Below are 18,803 nucleotides of genomic sequence, written 5' to 3'. Positions count from 1 at the left end.
AAAAAAGCAATGGGGGGAGGGTCCCGAGAAGAGAAGAAGGTGAAGGATGGACAGAGGTGGCCAGCCAACTATCTAGTCTCTGCACATGATGCAGCTCAATAAATACAGAACGTAGCCTAGTAAACTTCATGCCATCTGGGCCCATTGGAAACGAGGTGGTCCAGAGCATTTGGAGTCCTGGAGAAGCCCTAAGCCCGCCCCAAGGCAAGTCCCCACTCACTTGGGAAGCCTGGTGCCCTTAACTACAAAACAGAAGAGGAACAGTGACAAGGCCAGAGGCTCCCTTGTCCCTTGACTTGCCTGGGCAGAAACGGCCTGAGCCCTCAGGAGGGCCTGTGTGCACGTGCCTTGGAAGCACCACTCCTCCCAGCTGCTCTGATTCTCACACTTCCTTGTCACCATCAGGTCACTTTATTTATGTGAACTGATAATGTGGGGCTTATCTTTGTTTCCACATACAATAAAGTACAGGAGACGGGATAAGTCCATGGAAGAATGTGTCAGGCATCTGTTGTCTCCCACCATTGACTCGCACACCATGGCCTGCTTCAAGGGGTATGCTGGAGGCCTGAGGGCCAGCTCTCCAGGGGTCTGCAGCCTCTCTGCTCAGTGCATGGGGGCAACCCCACCACCCAGACAGATGGGCAGCTCCGCCTTGCAGCATGGGCTGGGTTCCCGGCTTCTTCCCTAGCCCAGCTTGAATTTGATCTCTGGCCCAGCTTGAGCAGCTACTCCCTTAAAAATCATCAGGAAAGCACACAGCTGGGAGAGAGACCCCCCTCCCCACCACCCAGCTGGCCCTTGGCATTTCCACTTGCCGCCATAACCCGAGTCCAAGTGGATGCTCAGGCAGGCGGTGGGCTCTGTCGGGGCCCCCAGGGGTGCATGTGCAGGGCCACGGGGCATGGAGAAGTGCCGTTAGGGTGCAGAACATTCATATCCAAGTGCATGTGCGGTTAGGAGCACCCCATAGAGCAGTGAGCACACTTGGAGGGTGGTGGTGCCGAGCCAGGAACAGCAGGGTGCGAGCAGGGTACTCCATGTTTGCCGAGCACATCACCTGGAATGGCCACACTACATGTGACTGTGATGTAGGAAGGCTGTGGACTGGGCAGGGTTAAGGTTGATGCCACCACCTAGACGTGACAGCCAAAGCCCTCACTAGGCCGCCCACCTTCCAGGGCTCTGCAGTGTCCACACCCTCAGCCATGCGTCCGTAGGGTGCAAAGCTACCCACTGCCCCAGGAAGAAGGCGGAAACAGTGGCCAGGCAGACAGACAGGTGGGAAGGCCTGCCAGTTCTCAGGACCACATATCCAATCTCTAGCAGCCCGGACACAGGACAGAGCAGTGCCGAGAGCACAGGCAGGGGTGCGACAAGACGCTAAGGAAACATCTAACCTGTTTCAGAGTCTTCACTGTCAGAGGAGCTGGATTCACTGGTGCTCTCAGACTCAGAGGAGGAGAAGCCCTTCATCTTGGAGGAGCCAGCGACCACATCTACTTTCTCGGCTGCAATAAAACAACAGTGATTGTGTCAGGCTGGGGCCCCAACCTTGGGGCCCAGCCACAGGCACACTCTGCTTCCCGCAGGAAGGGCTAGTGGGGCTGCTCCTACTGGCCAGCTGCAACCTTCCCAGGCCCCGACCAGTTCCACACTTCCCAGAAATAAGCTGCTAGCCTACTGCATGTCAGCCACAAGCCTGGCTTATGCTGGAATTTCCAGACCCCTCCAATTTCTCAGAACACCCTCTGTAGGGCTCATCGAGGATTAAGAGACATAGGAAGAGGGAATTCCCAACATGAGAAACCTCTGGACTTGGCTCCCTGAGTTACTTGTTTGGCAGCAGGGGAAGAGGACCCTAAAGGGACGTGATAGAGACAAAGCAAGACAAGGAAAGAGCCCCAAGGTCACCCAGCACCTCAGAGTACAGACCAAGGGTGAGTGCCCCAGGACGCCAGCAGTCCGTTTGGGCTGAGACAAAGGCTGTGTGCAATGTTCTGACATGGATCCCATGACCTCCTGGTCCTAAGACAAGCTGTGAGCCAAGACAAGGCACATAGAACACAAAAGAGCTGTGACTGCAGAGTGGACATACAGAGCTGGACAAGAGCAGCCAGCAGGTACCACCCTGATGGCCTTCCTCCTGCCACACCTCCCCAGGGCTCCGAGAGGCAGTGGGGTGGCTTTTGGGGAAGCAAGACTCAGAGGCAGGCAGCTGAGGATGAAAGGTGCGTGAAGCTCAGCACAAGGCTTTAGGACACTGGGGTGCAGGTGAGCCTCACATGGCCACCAGCCCGCCAGAGGTGGAAAAAGGCACTGATAGGCGCGAGTTGAGTGTGATGTCACAATTCTCCAGAGGTTTTTATGTTGAGGACACAGATTTTATGATTGGGAGAAAAGCCTGCAGAGGGGAGAGGGCAAAGCCAGAAAGGCAAGGCTAACTGAGCGTGCCCACAGGTGCCTTCCAGCAAGAGTGAGAGGCGGCGGCAGCCCGGTTCACTTGCCACTGGCCACCCCCACCCCCCAGCCTGCTCCCAGGGGCCAACGGCACCTTGAGGTTTCCTTTTCTTCCGCAAACAGGAGGTGACATAGCGCTCCAGCTCCCGTAGGGTGGATGGCTTCAGGGTCTCGAAGTCGATCTCTATTTCGTCGGGGTTGGAGTTCTTGAGTGAGGGCTCCCGAGACTGGATGATGTGTACCACGCGGCCTAGCTTCTCGCCGGGGAGCTTGTTGATATCCAGGCTGAGCTGCCGCTTCTCCTCGTACGACATGGGCTTGCACTTGTCTTCCTCCTCTGACTCATACGCAGGAGGGGGCTTGCTCTTTGTGGGCGCCGGCTCCTTCTTGCTACGAAGGGACGATACAGACCCTGTCAGGAATGGGTCCACTGGGGAAGGTAGCCACCCATTCTTTTTGGGGCAGACCCCACCCCCACCCAGCTGGCCTTCACAGGAGATGTGAGTAGGGTGACGCTGGCCAGGAGTACCCAGTGGAGACTCACTACGAACCACACCCAGGGGCTGCTTGGGTCCAGGGCACTGCTCTGGCCTGCCCCTGCTGCCAGCCCCACGTGACGTGCTATCCTCCCTCACTTCACCAAACACGGTGGGCAACACGGGCTCATCCCAGAGAGGAGGAAAGAGAGACTGCCCCTCCCCCAACCCCCCCGGTGCTAACTTAGGGGCACAGACCTCACGTTGCTGTTACTGCTGGTATTTTTCTTGGTCTTTTTGGGAGGAAGTTCCTTGGCTTTGCTTTTCTTATTCTCCTCTACTTCCTCTTTCTTTTTGTGCTTTTCTTTCTTCTTTTCCTTCTTATCTTTCTCCTTTTTCTTTGGTTTGTTCTGCTGGGGCTGCGAGAGGGCTGCAAGCTGCTCATGCACGGCTTTGAGCTATGGAGCAGACAGGCAAGGCAAGGCACACCGCCTGTCACCGAGGGGCCCCCAGGCGCCAGGGCACGGGGACAGGGAGCAGGCTAGCCCTCAGCTCCATGATCTGTGTGCTGCCCCACCAGGTTTCCTAAGTGCCCATACCACCCAGGCCCTGAGCTCCAAGAGTGGCCAGTGTCCTCCTCGCCAGAAGGGCTGCTCAGGCTGACAAACACTGAGCCCGTGCTCTCCTGGCTCCAGGAAGGGAGTCCTTAGGTGGCTGGGCAGGTGTGCACAGACCCATGTGGGCACTGATGGCCTGATGGCTTGGCTTGTAGGAAGGAGAGCAACCATGAGGCCCCAGGAGAGACTGACATCTGGCCTGGTCTCCTTCCTGACATTGGAAGGATCCCCCCCCTCTGCCCAGAGAGCAGTCATGTGCATGTACATACCTCACCCACGGTGAACGTTATATATGTGCACAAAGCACGTGCCCTAGCCTGAGGAGACCACTGGGAATCCACTCCTGCTGAACGCAGAGCTGAGGCCACTGAATGGAGACCTCTGGACAGACTGCCCTGGTCCATGGATGTCGGCAGGGATGGTGGGGGGGAGCCGCCTGCGTCCTCACCTGCTCCTGGAGCTCGGCCAGCCGCTGGGCTCGCTCCTCCTCAGAGTCGTCAGTGGAACTGTCACTATCTGAGGAGCTATCACTGCTGCTGTCGCTAGATGAGGGTGGGGCCACAACCTTGGTGGGGGGTGGCACCGCCGGGGAGGAAACGGCCACCACAGGCTCCTCGGGCTCATCTGGCATCTTGGCAAAGCGCATCTCGAACACATCCTGGGTTGGGGGGAAAAGCCGTGCCCATGAGGGCTGCGGGGTGCCCAGTGTGTGGGCAGGGAACACCTGATATCATCACAGCCTCCCTGGCTGCTGGGGCTGACTGCACAGGAAGCTAGTGTGAGGGTCAAGGAGGGCTAGGGCTGGACTGCCAGTGCGCCCCTCCTACCACTAAAGCAAGGTGCTGGCCAGGGCCCCCCCAACGGCTCTTCCAATACTCCTCTGAAATCTCCCTTTGAGATGTGATCTGTCACCCACTCTCTGGGAGACAACCCAGGTAAAGCACTCATGACCCAGCTCATAGGTGGCAGCTGGCCCACTGAGGGCATTGATCTGGGATTCTTGATAGATGGCGGCCAGGGGACAGAACCCACACACAGAGCGCCGAGGCTCCCAAAAGCTTTGTGCTCATGAGGCCAGCGCATCTGAGGGGCCCTTCTGGATGTCATGGCAGGACACCGAGACATAACGGTGAACAAAAAGGGACACTCTGCCCCACTGTGGCTCACATTCCTGCAGGGAGCAGATGGCATCTGCAGTTGTAGAGAACTTTCCAGGCAGAGGGAACAGCATGGGCAAAGGCCCTGTGATGGGAGCATGTGCAGCAAAGCCCATGGCTGGTGAAGGGGCTGAGCCCCCACCACAATGGGCACATCTGCATCCGCTTTCCTGCTCAAGACTACCTCTGCGACGTGAGTGAGCAGGGCCATGCCCCTCAGCAGAGTGGCTAAGGCGTCTCCTGGGAATGCCAGGCAAGTTGAGAAAGGTATAAGAGAGCACATGTGGGGGTGCTGAGGACAGGCCCTCACAGAGGGAGGGTGTCAGCGATTAAAGCAGAGGCCAGAGCCACTAAGCATGGGATCCTTCCCCAGAAGACTCCAAGCCCTTCCAACTACAACATCCAGGTATCTGAAGGAACTGCAGGGGTCATGGAGCTCAGAGAACAGCAGCCCTGCCTGGGCCCCTGGCGGGCCAGCCAAGTGTTGCCTTATCAGCCCACTGGCAGGTCCCTTCCTACCCTGAGGGCTCAAAGATCACAAATCCAGTGACAACTGAGGACAGAGGACAGCAGAAGGAACAGAGGTGGCTTTCCAGTACAATTCTGAGACCTGCTAAGACCTGAAATAAGTCAGTCAACGTGGCATCTCACATAAGGGAAAAGGCTTTCCCCAAGTGGGAGTCAGTGCTCTAAAGAAGACAGTAGCCCACAAGGCCCAGGAGCTCTAAGGCTGCTGTTCAAACTGGAGTGCATTTGACAGAGGCCCCCTAGCAGGCCTTACTGATGTCTCTGGAAAAACAGCTTCAGGTTTCCCCCTGAACAGCAGGGCACGTGTCCCACACAACTGTGGTGCGGGGCCCTCCCCTCCAGACCATCTTAAGAGGCAGCTTCTCTTCCCAGCAAGCGTCTACATCTTGGGCAAGAGAAACAAAATAAAAAATGAACAAGTGGCAGTACATCAAAGTAAAAAGCTTTATCCAGTAAGAGGTTAACATCCAAAATATATAAAGAGCTCATATACAACACCAAAAAAAACATAACCCAATGGGTAGAGGATCTGAACAGATGTTTCTCCAAAGAAAAAAACTGATGGCCAACATGAAAAGATGCTCCATACCGCTAATCATAAGGGAAATGCAAATCAAAACCACAATGAGATACCACCTCATACCAGTTAGAACAGCCACTATCCACAAGACAAGGAACAACAAATGCTGGTGAGGGTGCAGAGAAATAGGAACCCTCCTACACTACTAGCGGCAATGAGAACTGGTGCAACTGCTTGCTGTGGAAAGCAATATGGCGGTTTCTCAAAAAACTAAATAGAAATACCATTTGACCCAGTAATTCCACTCTTAGGAACTTATCTGAAGAAACAAAATTCCTGATTTGAAAAGATATGTACACCCCTATGTTTATTGCTGAACTGTTTACAACAGCCAAGTTATGGGAGCAACCTAAGGGTCCATCAGCCATAAAAAGAAAAGAACTACTGCCATTTGCAACATGGATAGACCTAGAGATTATTATGCTCAGTGAAATAAGTCAGGTGGGTAAATAAATACCATATGATTTCACTTATTTGTGGAATATAAAAAGAAAACAAAACAGAAGTAATGAAACTTTAACCTCAGACACTGAGAAGTGACTCTAGTGGTTATGAAGAGAGAAGGGTGGTGGTGGTGGTGGGTGGCGGATAAAGTGGCACAATAATTCGTAATCACAATATAAGCTGATCACAGGGACCGATGAACCACTGTGATGTACATCTGAAACCAACATAAGATTGTACATTAAAGATGCTTTAAAAAGAAAAAAATTAAAAAAGAAAAAAAAGATGCAGCTGAGGGTGCCACTGCCACCTGGTGTCCAGGTGGGGGAACTGCCATAATATCAGATCCAAAAAGAGCTTGAGCTCCCTCAAGGATGGAGGTGCCTACCTAGTGAAAGGGCAACTTTGTGAAGAGTGCAGAGAGCACCAAATGAAGAGAGCTCCCCACCTCAAAAACAAAACAAAACAAACAACCTTAAGAGAAAATAAACCAAAAAAAAAAAACAGCAAGGAGAAATTAAACTCCTTCAAGTCGGAGTGTGTAATAATCAACAATAGCCAGGGCTACACTAGTTAAGTTTTTTGCTACCCCCAAGAGATTCAGGACACATTTTATACACCATAGAGAGCCCCTGACCCAGACAGGAGCCAAGTGGAGGAATGGGGTAGACTGTGCCTCGGAAACATGATCGCTAGGGTGGCGAGTCTGGGACAAACATGGAGCTAGTGGGGCCAGGGGGAGGGTGGGCAGAGGGGTTCAGGCACCCCTGATGGGCAGAGACCCTCAGGTCACCAAAGGCTTTTTGCAAGTCTTCACTTCTGGCCTGGAAGCACTCACAGGGCAGGAAAAGCCATATGTGAGGAAGCCCAGCCTGGCAACCAGACACAGGCTCTGCAGGCTAACCTGATCCCCACCAGAGTGCCTGCACCTGTGAAGACAGGCGGCCCAGACCTCAGCCTGCTCTGACCCTGAAAGCGGAAGGCAACTTGGAACCTTGGGGAAAAGAAGCTGGGAATTTTTATACCTTATGTGTAATATTAAAGAATTATGCACAAAAAAGCAGATTATAAAAGTACTAAACACTGACTTTGTTCTCTAATTTTTACCCTCTCATCTTCTACCCAATGAAAACCACTGTGACATTTGGGTGTATGTATGTATGTTTTAAATTAAGCAAAGTGGCGTTAGTTCACACATAATGCTGTAATCTACTCCCTCCCCTCTCTTCCACCCACATGTTCACTTTACAGTAGCACCACCTGGATCAACTTTAAGCCATGAGCCCACTAGGGAATCATGGCCACCCAGAACATCCAAAAGCAGCCATCCTGCAGCTGGGAGGCAAATAAAAGCTTTCAAGGCTCTGGTGAAGAAATGCCCACAGTCGAGCAATTACTACTTCAGCTCACAACGGTCACAAAGTGTCTACCTGGCAAGAGTGTCCCCCGCCGGCTTGAGACAGGTCTGTTTTGGAGAAGAGATTGGGCCACCCACAGCACACGTGCTCTTCCAGCCAAGGGAAACCGAATGCAGGTGGGGGGAGGGGCTTTCAGTGGGACACCCCAAAATGCCCAAGACCAAAAACCAACCACCCTGCTTCAACTATGAGATGATCCCAAAGCAAAATATACGTGTTATCCCAACTCGATCTACTCTTCAGAAGCAACATGGCATTACACCAAAGTAAGGTGACAGACATAAAACTGACCAAGGCCCATAGTGGCCTGGCCCGCAAGGACCCCAGCCTGTGCCTGGTCGGCCACAGGATGCTAAGCCCAGAGCCTCCCTGAGAGCCTTACCTGGAGTTTGCGGGCCATGGCCACGACCTCGTGGTCGGGAGGGTTGTACTTGTAGCAGTTGGAGAACATCAATCGGACATCAGCCCCAAATTCCTGAGCATCACGGTACTCGCGGGCCTCTAGTTTAGACTGGAAAGACAAAGCAGGTCCTGGTTAGCCATGTCTGCCCCCATTCCAATGGGGAGGCGGCAGCAGGGAGAGCTGCTCATAGGAGCAAGCCAGCTTCTCGGTGGCTCTGGGTTCAACCCAGACCCTGGAGGAGGAGAGGTCACCATGCTAGTTCTCAGTGTCAAATGGAGAAGGAGACACTTTAACAGGACTCTCAGGGCCAGGAACCACCTTGCCAGCATGCCAAACCTACTTGCTGGGGCCACTATCTGGCTAAGGGGCAAGTGGACATGGAATCCACTAAGACAGAGCTTAATAAGCCAGACCCATTAAGGGAGGGCTGGGACCAGTTCTGACCTTGCATATACTTGTCTTGGTAACACGGGACAGGACAACTGGTCAAAAGGAACACATTGTCCCTTGTTCTGCCTGTTCCACATTTGGGCAGACTTACTCCATTCACAGAAGAAAAATGTGAAAAAGCTTAAAATAAACAAATATAACCAGATAGGCCTCAAATATTACTGTGAAAATGTCACATTTGTCACGTGCCTCCTTCCAAGAGGAGACATCCTGGTCCTCTCCATGACACAGAGGCCGCCAGTCACCAATCCCCAAATTCCTGGAACATCTACTGCAGGAACTGGGCCCCTCCTCAGAAGAGGGGCAGCACTGCTGTGACCCAAATAGTGGAGCACACGCTGCCTTGAAGAACATCCCCACAATTCCCAGCAGAGGGCGCTGGGCTTCTCCAGGCTGGAGGCCCCTCTAGGACGGGCCTAGGAGGTTCTATCTTCCTTGTCCCAGGGAACGTCGCCCCCAGGGCCAGGAGCACATCCCCTCACCTTGATTGTGCTCATGTCCATGGGGTGCTTGATGATGTCACAGTAGTCATGAAGACCCAGCGCCTCCACGTCCACGGGCTTGTAGAATGGCCAGGCATAGGCTGCATGCTTCTTGGCAAACATCTCCTTGAGGATGCCGCTGCAGCACTTGAGCTGCTCTGAGACCTTGCTGCTCTTATCTGGAGCTGGGTGCTGCTGTGAGTCAGGCACATCCTTCTTCGGGGGCTTCACAGGCCGACTACTCTCCCGGCGGGGGCCCAGCTTGGTGGTCTTGGGCTCTGGGGGCAGTGAGGGTGGCTCATGAATGGGGTCGATGGTGGTGGGGGTGGTTGTGTCCGCTTTCCTCTTAACCCCCTTCTTTGTCTGCAGAGAGCACAGTGCGACAGGCACAGTCAAGGTGGTGGCCAGAACAACTGGCCCTCAGGTCACCCTGCCAGGTCCTCTCCAGGATCCCAGCATTCACAGGGACCAGGGCTCAAAGCAATTCCACAGCAAAGGACCAAGGACAGGGAGACCCATCCCACCACTCTGCTCTGCAGCTGGGACGGTGGCAGGAGAAAGCTGAAGACTTAGTGTAGGGTCTGCTAGTGGGGCCAGAGAGCCCCTCTGCGGTAGCTTCCTACTTAATGCCAGGGACTCTCCCAGAGCCAAGCCTCACCACTCGGGCAGGCCACCCATGGCAGGCACATTTCAGAGACCATGCAGACAGCATCTACAAATGTGCACAGTCCAAATCAGAAACGGGGGAGAGGGGGCAGTCACCCTGGGAGTTGTCACTCAACTGTGGGCTATCTGGGGCAGTAAGGCAGCAGCTTCTGGGCTGCACTGACTTAAACAGCCGGAGCCTCCCGGACAGACCCACAAGTGCCTCTGAGCAGGGCAGGCTCTGCGTGAAGCAGTGGGAAGGATGGGTGCCTGTCTCCTGCAAACCTCAGTGCTGTGGAGCAGACAAGAGAGGGGGCTACCTGAGGCAGCCAGGCTAGGCCACACGCACACGGGATGCTCACCTTCACAGGCTGTGGGGCAGCTGCAATGATGGGTGGGTGGCTCTGCACGGGCTGGGGGACGGGTGCAGGTGGGGGTAGTGGCTGAGGGGGCACCGGCGGGGGTGTCTGTAGTGCCTGGGGAGGCACCACTGTCATGACAGGAGTCTGGACGATGAGGTCTGGGGTGACTGAGGGGAAGGGGTGAGGCGTGGCCTGCACGGGTGGTGGAGGGTTCTGCTGAGGGGTCTGGGTCTGCGGAGGAGTCGATGCTTGCGTTGTGTTTGGTACCGTGGAGACGCCAGGTTTTGCCGTCCCTACCAATCACAAAAGGGACAGGTGGTTAAATGTCGAGCCTGACATGCTGACTAACCTTGTGTGGACATTGTCACATGTGGTGAACACACATCTGCATGGGCATGGCACACAGTGTCACCATAACTTTTTGCCTAAGAGAACAGCCTGAACACCCTAGACCTTGGCCAAGTCTGTCCACCTGCCCTGGGGCTCTGAGAGCAGCAGCACACCACATCCCACACCTTCTGGGGTGTTCTGGTTGCAAGTCCCAACCTGGGCACAAAGACTCCCTCATGAGCACAGAAGCCTGGGCCAAAGAGGCGGGGGTCACATGCTGAGAGTCAGCCCCCGACTGTGGATGCAGAGCAGGGAAAAGGTCCTAGGAGCTTTCAGGCAGAGCCGTCCTCATTCCCAGCAGGTCTGCCTTCTGAGTGAGCATTTCTGGCAGGGGGCCAGCTTCAGCAGCCCTGGCCAAGGTGTCTGGAACCTAGCAAGCCCCCACCTCCCTGAGCCAGAGGTGGCTGGGCGATGGCAGGCCTTGGTGATCAATTCTGTTTGCCTCCCTGTAGCTGTGGAAGTGAGGCCAAACCCACAATGCCTCATACTGCCCCTTTGGTTCTAAGGATAATGGGGTGACCCTCTAGACCAGCTCTCCTTGGCTAACCTTCAGCACTACAGGGGATCTAGCTAACCCTCTTCTGCTCCCATGAACTACTGCTTCTGAACAGGGTGGAAAGTCAGGTGAAAGCCCTCTCCTCATAGAAGCAGATGGCTCAGAGCACAGGCCACCTGGCAAACACTGCCCTTCTGCAGCACGAAGCTGCGGGTGGCAAGATGCGGAAGGCAGCTGGCAGGGCTTTTCCTAGACAGAAATATTTCATGCTTTCTACTCCCCAACCAGCTGGCATCCTGTGTCAGGCTGAGAGTCCAGGAGCAGGGGAGAGGGGTGGGGGCTGGAGGCTTGATGTAGACCTCAGAGGACTGAGCAACGAAAACAGGTATGGCTGTGGCACCAGTGCATTAAGCTAATTCAACCAGGCTGGAGGCTTGGGATATTAGTTAGAAGTGCCTTTGGTTAAGTTAATTTCTTTTCTCTAAAATGGAAAAGCAAAGACTCTGGCACTGATGGGTGAAGAACTCAGATAAGATAAACATGCTTTGAGAAAGTTGTGTTTTTAACCAAGGTCTATGAAAACAGGCAGGGCCCAATTATTTCTACTTTCTGGGATGGCCCACAGTAATGTGACCTCTGGGGCTTCCAGGGCACATATAATGCAGGCATCCCCCCACCACTCCTAGTCCTCCACTGAACTTGGAGGAGAAGACTGGGGAGAAATAAAGACAATTTCCTTGCTATTTCAGTGTGAGGTACACTACCTGCTTCTTTCCTTCCACGTCCTCTTCCTTTTGCCTGGACTATCATGATCTCTGTTTCTTCTGTGGGCAGTTCATTGATTTTTTGCAAGAAGAGCTTCTCCAGAGCTTCTGCCATTAAGACTATGTCATCTCCAGGCTGGAAGAGGAGACACATGGGGTGAGGGTCAGAAAGCCCTCTCCACCTTTCTAGAGAGAGCAAGAGCTCCCCACCCTTGCCCCTGCCCCAAAGCTTTAAGCATCATAGTCAGGGTCCTTTCCTGATCCGAACCCCAAAGAGCCACAACAGTTACACTACCAGATGTCACAGAGGAGGGTCACGTGCCTGCAGGTCTGTTGAGCCAGCACCTGTCCATCCACACCTCCCTCTCTATTCTTTTAAGCTGTGGCCAGAGAAGCCATCCATTCCCCGTAAGCACCGTTCTGCCTGTCACTGACAGGGGTTCTCCCTGTATTAGGGCTTCCTTTGACACAATTCAACTTCACTAGTAATACTTGAGTTACAGGAGATTGCTTGCCACAGACACATTAGCAGGGCTCTGAAAGTGCTCCCCATTGTACCCCCAGACTGTTTGTTCGCTGGGGCTTGGAGTGATGCCCATCTGGAATGGCCTTATAGGTCCCCACTCTGTTGCCTGCCTGTGACATGCTATCCCACTTAGCTCAACACTGAGAACCTCATCTGTGTACATTTCACTGAAACCTAGTGGTGAGAGCTGAGACTTAGAAACAGTGAACTTCAGGAAACTCACTGACCTATCACTTCTGGGCAATTTTACTCACTACACCAGCACAGCCCAGAATCTGAGTTCTATGTAGTGTCTCCCTCCAGAGCCATTCTATTTGAAGGGCTGGTTTTAGTCACATCTGTGGTCTGAACTATGAGCAAATGATTGGGCTTTCACAGTATAGCTGAAGCAAAAGGTGTGACTATAGGGTTAATTTAAGCAGTGATCTTCAACTCTGCATGTATGATTGAAGGACCTCAATTCCATGTCATGAGTTGTCAGTGGTCAGGCCCGCAGTTCCAGATACAGCAGTCCTCACCATACCCTCCCTCACATTGTGGCTTCTGTTTGAGCACACCATTGCTCAAAATTTTAATGGGTTCCTTCTTGCCAATTCATGTCACCCAAACAGATTTTTTAATGAGTTGTCACTGTCCTTCTCACACCTTCTCTTACTAGACAGGCTCAAGGACCAAATTCCCAAGGGCATCAAAAGCACATGCTTCAACTTCAAGCTACCAAGGACAGCTTGGAAGTACAAGGCCAGCACCCTCCTCTGAGGTGGCATGGGGTACGGTACCCACAGATGTCATTACCTCTGCCTCCAAACAGTCTTCTCCCAGACACCAACCTCATTGCTCCCAGCACCCCTCTTCTCTGTGCCTCCCCTCCCCGAAGGGCAGCTGGACACTGGCCCCACACCTCACCTTATTGTAGATGTAACAATTTGTAAACATAGTGTTGAAGTCCTGGATACATTCCTGAGCATTCCAGTAATAGTTGTTCTCCAAGCGCTTCTTTATTGTTCCCATATCCATAGGTGTTTTAATGATCTTATAGTAATCCTGGAGATCAGAGAGAGCAAAAGGCCGGGTCACCTCTGCAGCCACACGGCAGTCCTAAGTGGGACTGCAGACCTCACTTGAGGTTGCTCCACAGGCACAGACCGGGGCTCTTCCACAGCTTCAGCCAGCAATCTCCAGGGGAACCCCAGAATGAAGTGGGCCATGGGAGGGGCCACCACTGCGGGGTGGCAACTGGGAGGGAAAATGGGCAAGTTTGCCAACTACACTGGTCTGGGAACAGGTTGTCTTTACTGAAATCGATGGGTTATTTTTCCCTCTTATGTTAAATGAATATCCTTTCATTTTTAATAAATAACAGAAGCAGCACACAGCCCTTTAAAAAGTGGTTCTTATCTAGTAAAACAACTTGGGGCAGGTTCTACTTTCTCCCCACCATTTGAGATTTTAACACGTCCATAAAATGAAAAATCTTGGGAGTCAGCCTTGGGACCCACCCATAACAACTGGACTCCTTGCTTCCTGTCATGCTAAGGAACCACAGTCAGGAGTCCCCACCTTCAGTCAAGTTCAGTGCACATTCTTTTCTTTTACTTGCACACAATCTACCACCAAGTAGCCATTAGCATCTGCAAACTGTCAAACAACTTAGCAGGTTAAGTCAAAGTAAAGAGTCTGGACGGCCTTCTCCATCCTCACTAAAATCCCCTCAGACCCACTCATCAAACCTTTGGACCTCAGTCTTCAAACGGGAAGACCTGGTGGCAGGTGTGCATGCCCTAACGCCCTTCAAATCAAACTACTACTGTTACCACCTTCCTCTAAAAATCTAAACCCATTCTAAAACCAAATGTTTATTTTTAAAAACACAGGAGGAACTTAGGGACAGATCAGGCAGCACCTGGGTTTCCAGGTGGAAGGACTGCAGAGGGCCAGGTAGGGGAACCTGCATGCAGCCAGCCAGGCCCATTGAGAACTGCATTTGCTAAGGGTCCCGTGATTAGGCTTGGGTAGGGTATCAACCAAGCACAAGTGGAAACCCAATGGCAGAGGGGCAGGCCTAGTCTTTAGCAAGGACCAAAATCCTGCCTGGGAACAGTGGTGGATATATGGGAAAGGCAAGCATAGGGTGTGAGGTTCTGAGTTGCTCAGACACCCATAGAAAAGGAACAAAAATCACCAGCTTACATGTGAGGGCTGACAGATGAGTGCCCTGACCCAACAAGGGCTGCAGGTACATGCCAAGGCACCCTGGCCAGGAGACTGCAAGGGGAGACTGAACCGGACTTTCTATTGGTTATTATACTATGCTCTGACCACCTTTCCCAAGAGAACTAATTCCAAATATATCTGCCCAAGTGAAATTTTAGATTTATTCTATGGCCAAAGGTCTGTTAGAATGGTGCCAGAGGCTTGAACTGGCCATAGTGTATCAGTGGCCCAAGGGCAGACAGGACAGTGACCAGCGCAGGGAGGAGAGAAAATGTGGGAGGAAGACAAAGGTAGGGCAGGGGAAGGACCTGACCAGGAGGCAGTGGGTTTAGGGGCATGGCAGCCCAACTGGTTATCCCCATGTACTGAATGAAAGAGGCAGGCACCAGAGGCCAGACCACAGGTAAAGACTTCAAAGGTGTCAAAACAGAAAGAGAAGGAACACTTTTTAGGGTGGCCCTGTTAACATCTTCTGCAGGAGGGGTGGGTCCCTGGAAAACAGAGCTCTAACGTGACTCGACTCAGTGGTCAACGAGCCCCGCCCCTCTGGATCAGCTCCTGGCTCTCCCACCTCTCTGAGGATACTGGATCAGCGCCATTGTCCTCCCACCTCTTCTTCCTAAGTCAGAGCTGTGGAGGGTGGCATCAGTGGTCAGAGACAGGGACTCACCCTGCATGCCCTGGGGAGCCTGGCCTCCACAGCACAGAGATGACCTCAAATTCCCAACCCCTTGGGCCTAACAACAGACCACCCAAGCTGTGGCTGGGATGCTACCTTCTTGGGATCTCAGGTCCCCCATTCTCCTCTGCTTACACCCTCTCACCTTCAGTCTTTTTCTGAATACACCAACCCCTCCTCCACGCTGGCCCTGCCGCGCTTTCCCTTCAAAGCCAAATTTTTTGAAATGATGGCTTCATATCCTCACCTTCGCATTCACACCGCCGTGAATCTGGTTTCTACGTCTGCGTCACATCTTCCTAAGGTCACCAATGCCCTCCTAAAGGCCAACAGGAGGGTCAGGTCGGAATCCTCATCTCTTTGACCTCCCTGTAGCCTCTGATGTGGAAAATGGGGTACAGCTCTCTGCTGCAGGCCTCCCACCTCCCTCAGTCCTGTAAATGCTACGGCCCCCTGGGTTCTTCCCCACCCTGCTCCTTCTCTCCCCATTCTTTGCATTTGCTCTGGCAAGGTCACCCTCACCTGTGGACACTGCATGGTTCAGCTCAGCCCAACCTAGTCCACTAGCCCGGCCAGAGGGCACTGCAGCAAGCTCTCCCAAGAGCCTCCCTCCAGAGACTGGTGGCTGGCTCTACTCCTTGTCATGGTCAACAGCAAGAGTGGCCTTCTGGGTTCAGATCTGGTGAAGACCCTCTTTGCCTCCACTCCCTTTGTTGAGCCAGTTTATGACCTACACCTGTAGGGTCCCTCCTGACTCACTCCCTCCTGAGTGCAAGTGATGTGCTCAGCAGACAGTATTGGACAGCTGTCACAGACACAGCAGCTTTCAATCCAGGAGGATCCTGCTGGGGCTTCTATCTTTTTGAAACTAGATGTCTGGCAGAGGCTGAGGTGCCCACACCCACGCAGTTCTAACACAGGCCGGTGCCTGGGTCAATGGCAACAATCATCTCATTCCAATCCCCTCATCCTCAGCACGTGGAACTAGAATTTGGCAGATACGACAGAGGACAATTTAAAGACCATTAGTCTTTGATGTTTTGAAGAATAAAGTTAAAGCATTTATCCTGTTTGCTCCCCAAGGTTCAGTTAAGACATACAAGTTGAGATTCCAGAACCATTTGCTAGGGATGTGGGTAAACACAAAAGCCTTAAGGGAAAGAGAAGAGGGGCAGTGGTACAAAAGAACAAGGGCAAGGGCCATGTGACCACAATGAGAAGTGCATGCATGATGGTGGACACAGGCAGCCGGGGGCAAAGCTGCACCCACACCCCCTTTTCCAGGGGACCACATCTATATACTTGCTCCTGGGGAGATACTCCACTAACTCTCCCTCCCTGTGCTCTGGGCGATGATGATGGCGCCAGCACCCAAAGAGGTACTGTAGCAAGCCTGACCCCCTTCCGCATGGTCTGACCAACCAAGTCTACTTCTTCTGGGCCAGCTGACCCCACCTGGGAAGAGGGCCTCCCTCGGACACTCAGTGAGCCCCACGAATCAGAAGGAAAACTGAAAGCACTCCGCCCCTATTTCAACCTCTCTAGATAGTAGTTCTCAGGATCCCAACCCCTAAGAACCCAGTCACTGTGTAAGCCAGGTAGCAGGTCCTCTCTGCCCCTCCATCAGGACCACCGAAACCCCTCTTGCAAAGGCCACACAGGTACTGGAGTGCAGGGCTGGGCCCCACGCTTTCACAGTGACCCTAAAGGCAGGCAGCCTGAGAAGGGCAGCCAGGGGCCCCGCACAGGCTACTCACAGGGAGGTTTAGCTTGACGGCATCCACAGGCTGCTGGAAAGGCCACGCAAACTGGTGTTTCCATAGTGTCTTGAGCACCACTTTGAGCAGATACTGCAGCTGGTTGGTCTGCCTCCTGGGCCTGTTGGGGTTGGAGGTCTCCGGGGGTGGGGGGTTACTGCCGGCTGCGCTGGCTTGCGGGGGCTGGGCCTGGGCCTGAGGCGTAGACATCTGGGTAGTTTCTAGTCCATCCCCCATTACTGGCGGATTTCTCAATCTCGTCCCAGGGCCGCTCTCCACAGACATGCTACTGTTCCCATCACATTCTCCACCAGGCACTCTACAAGGAAGAAAAAAGCCACTATCAGAGACCAGGAAGCAGACAGGCACCAGTTGTAAGAGACATGAGGATGTGGCCTGTGGGCTGAGCTCCTCTGGTGCAGCCTGGTCAGGGTGGCTGAGGAGCCACTCCATGCAATGATTCAAAGCCCCCAGTGCCTGCTCTCCTCCAGAGATCAGGCACCAATGGCGAGAGACAGGGCATGGGGGCAAAAGCTAACCAGGGGCTGCAGGCACTATGGAGTTCACAGGAAATGGGGAACAATGAGCAAGAAACCAAGTTGTCAAATCTGAGACCATTTAGGGGACCCTGCCTGTGTGGGAGAGAAGGTATCTGCCAATCCCCAAAAACGTTGTTTACATTAAAATTCTTTGCATGTGTGGCTCACAAAGCATCAAGGCAAGTCAGTATTCTGCTTGGTTAGCAGGTCAAGCATGGAAGAGCAGGAAGGCCAGGTCACGTGCCCTCAAAAGGCCCACACAGTCGCTGCTGAATGCTCAGGGCAAAGCCTGATGCCCATTAAGGACACTGTCGTGGTAACTTAATGCATGCTTCCTGATCAAAGAAATTCCTGGTAACCTTAAAATGAATCTACACTCAACCTGTTTTATTAGTCAGTTTTTCAAGACTTTATTTATAAAGGTATAGAGAGGAACCACTTCTGACCTGCCCAGGGGGTGGGAGACTCCTTCACTCCTATCTCGAGGGAGACTCGATGCCCATGTGAGCACCTTGTTCTGTGCACTCCCCTCACCAGGACCACCCGAGCTCTGGGCCATGCCAACAATGCAAACCCTGCCACAAGTATCCTTGCAATTGCAATTTTGTGCACCTGTTCAGTTACTCTAACAAGACAACCACAGGTCAGAGAGTTCACCTTTTTATTGCCAAACTGCCCTCTGGCAACACCTTACCCACCCACCCCCACCTACCTGCAGCGCCTATTTGCAAGAAAAAAACACTTGCTCAAATGCGTACTGATCATATGCATTCTTTTTGTGCACTATGTTCTTCTGTCAAAAAAGGGAAATGAACTCTCAGCTTTGAACCAAATCCCTGGAGCAAGAAGCACTTTTTTAGTTAGGAACTATCTGCATCTAATGAGCATCTCCAAAAATAAACCAAGGAGTTCAAAGGAGTGGAGGGAAGGAAAACCTCTCTGGCTAAGGAAGCCAGGCGAAGCTTAGGGAAAGAGGGCAGATTTTATGGGAAAAGGACTTTGGTAGGCAAGGGAGACAAGAAAAGACTAGGTGAGCCGGCTGGCTCTGTCAGGGCTTTCTTTCTACAACACAATCGGCACATGCTAGGCACTTTAGTTGCTGATGAATTGCAGGGTGAGCCCAAGTGCTGACAAAACCAACACAGCTAGGGAGACAGCTTTCTTTTCAGGGTGCTCTGGCTGACCACAGGGCCAGCCATCAACTGGTTGGAGAACACGTGGAGAGAGCATTGCCCTAAGGGAGAGGCTTCTGCAAGAAGGGACTTATGTGAGCAGCTCAAGTGCATCTTGCACAAAACCCTGACTCTTAACATATTCAGTCTGGGAACTCAACCTGTGTTTTACTTTAAAGAGGAAGGATTACTCTTTAACCCTTTTTCAGCAAACAGGTTAACAGATTTAAGAGTGCCTTTTGCC

At 52.8% G+C, this 18,803-nt stretch overlaps 1 protein-coding gene across 8 annotated transcripts in view; it reads right to left on the bottom strand.

The window, feature by feature from the left end:
- BRD4 (bromodomain containing 4) overlaps window positions 1-18,803 on the bottom strand; it is an 83,144-nt gene that overhangs the window by 14,784 nt on the left and 49,557 nt on the right. For 6 of the 8 annotated variants that reach the window (XR_012124463.1, XM_073220240.1, XM_073220237.1 and 3 more), the window contains 10 exons: window positions 16,849-17,167; window positions 13,105-13,242; window positions 11,673-11,808; window positions 10,023-10,315; window positions 9,016-9,378; window positions 8,063-8,191; window positions 4,002-4,211; window positions 3,195-3,394; window positions 2,555-2,850; window positions 1,401-1,511 (listed from right to left, as the gene is read on the bottom strand). Coding sequence is in view for 7 of the 8 variants with exons in the window: in XM_073220237.1 (XP_073076338.1) it covers window positions 1,401-1,511; window positions 2,555-2,850; window positions 3,195-3,394; window positions 4,002-4,211; window positions 8,063-8,191; window positions 9,016-9,378; window positions 10,023-10,315; window positions 11,673-11,808; window positions 13,105-13,242; window positions 16,849-17,167 (2,195 nt within the window). In the remaining variant the exon portion in view is untranslated. Of the gene's footprint in view, window positions 1-1,400; window positions 1,512-2,554; window positions 2,851-3,194; window positions 3,395-4,001; window positions 4,245-8,062; window positions 8,192-9,015; window positions 9,379-10,022; window positions 10,316-11,672; window positions 11,809-13,104; window positions 13,243-15,338; window positions 15,411-16,848; window positions 17,168-18,803 lie in introns of those variants that run through there. The other 2 variants (XM_073220243.1, XM_073220239.1) reach the window with 2 other exon arrangements.

This window comes from Manis javanica, chromosome 13 (genome assembly GCF_040802235.1).
Source record: "Manis javanica isolate MJ-LG chromosome 13, MJ_LKY, whole genome shotgun sequence".
In the NCBI taxonomy this organism is placed as follows: domain Eukaryota; kingdom Metazoa; phylum Chordata; class Mammalia; order Pholidota; family Manidae; genus Manis; species Manis javanica.
Note: the sequence above shows the minus strand (reverse complement) of the source record. Positions and strands in the feature narration are given on the sequence as shown.